Source organism: Pteropus alecto, unplaced genomic scaffold (genome assembly GCF_000325575.1).
Source record: "Pteropus alecto unplaced genomic scaffold, ASM32557v1 scaffold146, whole genome shotgun sequence".
NCBI lineage: Eukaryota > Metazoa > Chordata > Mammalia > Chiroptera > Pteropodidae > Pteropus > Pteropus alecto.
In genome coordinates, this window is record NW_006442107.1 from 17,244,079 (window position 1) to 17,251,146 (window position 7,068).

At 36.9% G+C, this 7,068-nt stretch overlaps 1 protein-coding gene across 1 annotated transcript in view; it reads right to left on the reverse strand.

The window, feature by feature from the left end:
- Nucleotides 1-5,885: 5,885 nt before the first annotated feature.
- Nucleotides 5,886-7,068, reverse strand: part of DSG2 (desmoglein 2) — a 36,860-nt gene continuing 35,677 nt past the window's right edge. The window contains 1 exon segment of the mRNA XM_025038695.1: nt 5,886-7,068. This exon segment is cut by the window's right edge and continues 158 nt beyond it. Within this exon segment, the coding sequence (XP_024894463.1) occupies nt 6,921-7,068 (148 nt within the window). The 3' untranslated portion in view covers nt 5,886-6,920.

A 7,068-nucleotide genomic window follows, 5' to 3' on the forward strand; every position in this document is an offset into this window, starting at 1 on the left:
AAGCAAGCAATTATTAAACCAATTTCCTAAAATGTACACATATTTATGAGCAGACAAGAACTGGAGCAATAATACAACCTGATTTTGTAACGCAGGGCATTTCTATTTTCATTTTAGTTCCTTCTGACTAGCACTTGATGAACCGTTTATTCTGAGGTGGATGCGCTCATAAGACAGGAGAAGCCAGTGCTGTGGATGATCAGATGGCAGGATGCTCCAGAAGGTGAAAGAACATAGAACTGATGAGACTAGATGGCAAACACTGTTAGACTGTTAGGCCTGCTGTATTCTCATGCCTCATTCATGGAAGTGCAGCGGGGACTGTCCCCAGTGCCTGAACAATCCACTAGTCTCATAACCACTCATTTCATCAATGAAAAATTACTTCTCTCCTTTATGCTAGTTAGCAAGCTTTCACATATGGATTTTGATAATAATAGAAGAAGGCCTAAGTAACCATCTCTGGAGTGTCAATGTCTAATTAGAATTCTTCAAACACTAGTCACTCCATTAAAATTAACTTGTCTATGTGTTTATCACACATCTTATAGAGAAGTGATTTTGAAGTGAATTACCTTACAGACATTATAATAGAAATCAAAATGAAGAAGCAGGTCAATATATAATTTATTTTAAGGTTTCTGAATCAAGGTTTTTTTTTTTTTTTTTTAACTAGCAGGGAAGATAAAGAATAATTTATATTGACTTAAATTTGTGGTACAAAAGAAAACCAGGACATACCATTGTTGTACAAATAGACGCCTCAGAGCAAGCAAGAGAAAACAATTAATTCTTAGAATGAGTTCCAAAGGAGAGAATCATTATGCTTCCCCTAGCTTACTTGAAGAGTCATTTGTGGTGCATGTGCTACAAAACCTCTGAATACATTAAAAAACAGTATGAAGCACGTGGCCTTTGCCACTGAGCTGGGAATGCTAGCTAGCTGCTGTCAACAATACTTAGGTCCACTGCTTTAGAAACTGTACAGCCAAGCGTGCTTTCGCTTTGATTATCTTTGAGATTTCTCTAAAGACTCAGTAGATACTCTTTAGTCTTCTTTCAGGCTATTCTCAATTCAGGTTTAAATTTTATTACTGTGATAAGCAATTTGCATTAATAATCAACCAAATAGTTGGAATAAAAAAATTCATGACTTTTCTGGGGGGAAAAAATAGTACAGCTTCTCAAGCTACGTCTGTTTGTTTACTAGGTGTTTTGGGCTGTGTTGTGTTTCCTCAAAGTGCATATGGTGAAATACTGACCGCTACTACCTCACAATGTAACTATACTTGGACATGAGATCTTTACAGAGGTAATTAAGTTAAAACGATACATCGGGATGGATCCTAATTCAATATGACTGGTGTCCTTATAAGAAGAGGAAATTTGGGCATAGACCCGTACAAAGGGAAGACCATAAAAAGATATAGGGGGAAAACAGCAATCTACAAACCAAGGAGAGAGGTCTCAGAAAAATACAACACCTAATCTTGGACTTCTGGCCTCCAGAACAGTGAGAAAATAAACATTTGTTGTTTAAGCCACCCAATCTGTGGTGCTTTATATGGCAGCCAGAGCAAACTAATACATAGGAATTTTTAAAAGGGGCTCTTATGATTTGTAAAAAGTGATTTATCATTGAGCAGCTGAAAGACTGTCTCAGTGAGGGGAAAAGCACACGGAAGTAAGGAGAGTTTAATGGATCATTTACAAAAGGTGAGGCAGGTTAGGGAAGCCTCAAGGGACAGTCCTGAGTCGAGCAACAGTTTAGGAGGGTGCAATCACTACCAATAGGCCTCAAGGAGCAAGGAGAGGGTGGAGGTCCTGGAACTCAGAAAGGGAATTTCTGTGTGAAGAGCTACATCTCCAGTCAATGCCTTTCACTCACCAAACCCAACTGGAAGCCTCAGGGCAAAGATGCCTGTTGAAGCATCCTTAAAGGACTAGCTCCTGGGTCTCATGGCTCGATGAAAAAGGGTGGAGAGTGACTAAGAGGCAAGTGAGAAATGTGCAGTCTGGGGCATATCTAGATTTTTAGCAGCGTACACATTCCTCATCTCATTTTCTCAACTTGATTCATGAATTGGTGGAGATTCTGTAATCTGTGGATCAATAAATGTTCATTTCCACTCACTATTGGACTCAATACAGGTTTCAGAATATTCATGCTAATAATGCAGTACAGCCAATGGGGTGTGGTATAAAGGAAGGTGTGGCGGACAAGAGGCAATGTTTAGGTGCCTCTTTGATTAGAGTATGGGTGTGAAGAAGGTCAGACAGTGACATAGCGAGATCCACAAAGTGGAAGTTCAAGATTTAAGTACATTTTTGGTGAAGTAGTAGAATATTTGAAGGTCACTTGTGATAAAGATGCATATTGTACTTTTTACAGCTCTGCTGCCAAAACAACCTTTCCAGAATGATAGAAATGGTCTGTTTGTTCACTATCCAATTGGTGGCCACTTGCCACATAGAGCATAGCTCTAGAATGTAAGGGTAGGTACAAATCTAAAAAAGAAAAATCAATTTTTTTCCTGGTGCAGAGAGAATATCCTTCTCCTTTCTCCTTTCTTAGAGCATTTACTCTAGAAAACTTACCATTGTTAATTCCTCTCTGTCCCTTCCAGATGCTATATAAATCTTTTAACAACTAAATGAGGCTTTGCCACTTTATAAGCAGAAATGTCTTTCTCAAGGACCTGGAAGCCATCTCTTTGAACATCAAAGATATGAACGGACATCAAGGAAAACAACACTGTCGTATCCCCTTCTCCATGACTGCCTGGCTCCAAATTGTCATAGATATATTAGAAGTTTCATTATTTCTTTAGGTAAAAGCAATCAGCAAACACAACGGCCACCTCAAATACCAGGTGAATTTAAAATGAGCTGTATGTGACAAATGGCACTGGTAAGTCTTGCTTGAGGACAAGTTCTCATTTATCTTGTGAACATGTATATAATGGGTTGTTTCTGGCTATATAAAAAGGTGAGATTTCTGTCTTTGCAATTTCTTTATGGGTTGCCTATGATGCACATCTGCTTAATGCTTATTCAATGATAAAATTTCCTGCTTAATGCTTATTCAATGATAAAATTGTTTTCTTTCTCTTCTACCTTTATGGAGACTTATTCTAGGTGGGCAGGTGATTGTGCTCTCGATTATATTTCCATGAGCTACCAATTAAAAAAAAATAAGCACGAGAACATACTTACATTAAAAGGTAAGTAGAGAAGCTACAGTGGAATCCTGGAACTTGAAACACACAAAAGGCTGTAGGAAAAAAAGGAGCAGATGGGATTGAAAGAAAACAGAGCAAAAAGGGGTCTGTCTGCCTGCGTCCAAGCCAAAGAAGAGATACCTGCAGGTTTTGCAGCAAAGAAAGCAAGGTTTATTAGAGTTGCATGTCCCCAAAACACTTGGCTTCCCAGGTGTTCTTGGGACTACAGATTATATAGGGAAAAATCAAGAGGGTATTACGGTTGGACGATTGGGTGAGGATGGAGCAATTGGTCATTGTGTCTGGTTCTGGAATCACCCAAGGCACCATCCAGTCAGGTCATGTGGCCGGTGGTGTTGTTCTGCCTCAATGGGCCTGGGCTGTAGCCCATCTAAAGCTGTTATTCTTAGTCTAACTGAAACCTATTGTCCTCGTGATTATAAACCTGAGGCTTGGTTAATCTTATGTTATACGGCTTAATCATTAAAGGAGCAGTCATCCAAAGGGGGAAGAATAGGGGTGAGAAAAAAACAAGTGAGTCACAATGCCATTGTCTGGGCAAAACCCACTTGAATCAGAAAAAAATAAAAACTATATTAAAGAAATGAAGTTTGTGTGTAGTTACAATACCAAGATGGTAGGCTTAATTTCATCATATGAATAACTGCTGGAAGTAGACTAAAACCTTCCATTAAACATCAGATATTGTTAGAATGAGTAAGTAAGAACTATCTATATATTTATAAGGAACACACATTATAAATACATAGGCACAGACAGGTTGAGAGTAAAAATAACAAAGATATACTGTGCAAACACTAAGCATAAGAAAGCTGGTGTGGCAGTATTAATGTTAAGTGAAGTAGATTTCAAGACAAAGAATGTTACAAGAGATAAAGAGAAGACATCCCATAATGAGTAAAGGGTGAATTCTTCAGGGAGACACAATAATCTTAAATGTGTTTCTACCTAATAACACAGGTTCCAAAACACAGGAAGCAAAAGTAGAAGGAATTAAAGGAGAAATAGGCAAAGCCACAATCAGTTGGAGATTTTAACACCCTTTCTCAGAAATTAATAGAAAATGTAGACAAAACAATCAATGATAGGATTTGAACGACACCATAATAGTGAAACCAAGAAATTTTGGCATGTTAAAGAATTAAGATTTAATTACCTGAAAGTGACCTGAAACTCTTCATTTCTAGATGATACCTGATATACAATGTTTTCTTGGATAAATTTTGACATAGTGATGTTTGGAATACAGTCTGTAGATTCATAAAATCAACCTAAATTTGCTCTCATGTGCCACTTGGGGTGGGAGCTCTGGGGTCACAGAAATATACCAGTCTTCATGCTTTAGGTCTTGATGTGCCACATGCTAGTGTTGTAAAATACTTATTAATGCGACGTTACAGTATAGGCAGAAAAGTTGATCTTTTCCCTTATAAACTATAATAAGCAATTAAAACTGTAATAAGCCTCTCAACATTGGTTGAATGATTCTACCTCTTTGGGTCAGGTGTGCAAGCTTTCTTCCACCAACTCAACAGGGTCTCCAATGTTACTTTCTGGACAGAAAGTAAACTTCAGTGTCCCTTATGAACAAAGTTTCCAGGCTTGGCAAATAAATAGAGTGTGCAGTTAAATTTGAATTTCAGATAACAGATAATTTGTTTTTACTATGGGACATACTTACACTAAAAAAAAAAAAAAATCATTATTGATGTGAAACTCAAATTTAACCGGGCCTTCTTGTGTTCTACCTCACTTAGAAAGGGAAATATGCTCTTCCCAGGGGGCTGGCTGAGCCGGATGTTAGCAGTTCTACTGAAAATACCAGTCCAACAAACACCTGCCTTCAGGGAGCTGTCTCCTCCTCTAACAACCACCTACATTCCTTGTAAAATATAAGGGAGCAATAAAAAGATATGGGCAAAGAGTTGCTCTAAAGGTCATCTTTTTATTTAAATATTTTGATGATACATGTACAAATATAGTCTCCCAAGGAACAAATGTAAAAACGAATACAAATCGCACTTTCCGGAATAAAGAAAACCATTTAGAAGAGGTGACACATGACAGGCTAGGGGTTTCAAACCTGCCCAAGGAGGAAGTTTAAGAGCAACTTCTGTTTGTTTGGAGTATTTAGGTCATTTTTACATTTCACACAGTAGTGATATTCTTATCACCTACTTGGCAAAACACAACTAAGACTATAATGGGGGGAAAAAAAAGTGGCAATACAAAGTAGAGAGTAAAAATTTTAGATCATGGAAGAGTGACTTTCACCTTGGCCATGAACTTATAGTGTCTAAAAATATTTGTCTTTCAACCATACATAGTCAGTGGGAGCAAAAAGTATCAATCTTTTGCATATCACAATTCAAGTCAACAATATTTCTATAAATGTGCTACAAAAATAAAGTTTTAAAGATTCATTTCCCTAAGCAAAATATCTTGAAAAGTCACAAAGCGAGTCTTTAAATTTTACGAAAATTATTTCATTGTAGAGGATATTTATATAAATTTTTACTGATATGCACATATACTTTGAAATCTGAAATGGATTATTTTTTCAAGAAGCAATAAAAATACAATCTATTTATTTGGTCAAAACACTCAAATCACTTTTCAAAAAAGGCAAAGATGGTGTACAAATTCGTGTTCATTACATAATATTTAATATGTAGATAGTCATGACCAGCTAGTCAATGATCTTGCGACATGGAGTAAAATTATAATTTCAAACTCATAATTACAGAAATTATAGGGTCTTACAATTTTTTTTTGAAATTGTAAGCAAAAGAGAGTGGCTTCTAAAATTCAGTTTAACTCCACGAATATTGATTTGGCACCCGTGTTAGGCACTGAGGACAGATAGCATTAAAACAGACACGGTTCTTTCCACAGTGTATATAGTCTACTGGTTAATTTAGCTGTACTAAATTAGAAGATAATATATTCTGAGGTTTTATAAATAGTATATTATTACTATAAAAAGTGATTTTATATTTATAATATTTTCCCCTGATTATTCAACTGAATTGGAAGTATTCAGTATTTTTGTGATTACTGAAAAGAGAGGGTATAATGCTATTTTTAGGGTCATACAACACACATACACATGCACAGAAACACATAATGGGTGTTCTTACCACGTCGATGTTCCAAAACTCAATCATTCTAACACAGATTGAAAGGCTTTTAGTCTTAAGGAAAACAAATAAAATCGATCACCAGACTATGCACATCTCTTTGGATAAATGAGTGTTGATAATTTGCTAGGTGCAGTAAAGTACAAACTATAGAACAGCAATGTTAAACATTAATATGGTATGTAAAGAGGCCTGGTCAGTTTTGTGGGTGGCTTTACTGCATGTTAATTTGGTAAGTTCTCAGAAGCCAGATTTACTCTCTATTTAACTTGCTTTGTGAATGCTGTCTGGCCATAACTCATTAAAAGGCACTTAAAGACACAGCATCACCATTATGCCCTTGGTAAATTCTAGAGCATTTCTGAAGTACACTCCTGGACGCTGAGACAGTGAGGTGTATTGTCTATTAGTGACTGAGAAAAATTTTAATTTTGTGTATGTGCCTCTTAACGTTTGTAAGGCTCATGAAAAGGCAGGTCCATTGAAAACATGAAATCAGTTACTTCGTTAAACTCTGGGTCAGACTGTGGCTGACTGTTTAGGAGTAAGAATGCTGTACTGTGCTATGCTTCGAGACTCTGGTGGAAGATGTGGTTATAGTAGAGCTAGAAAGACCAGATTCCTCTAAACCGAAATTTGGCAGAGGGCCAGAAACCCCGGTTCCAGAAACCATGGTCTTTCTTGAC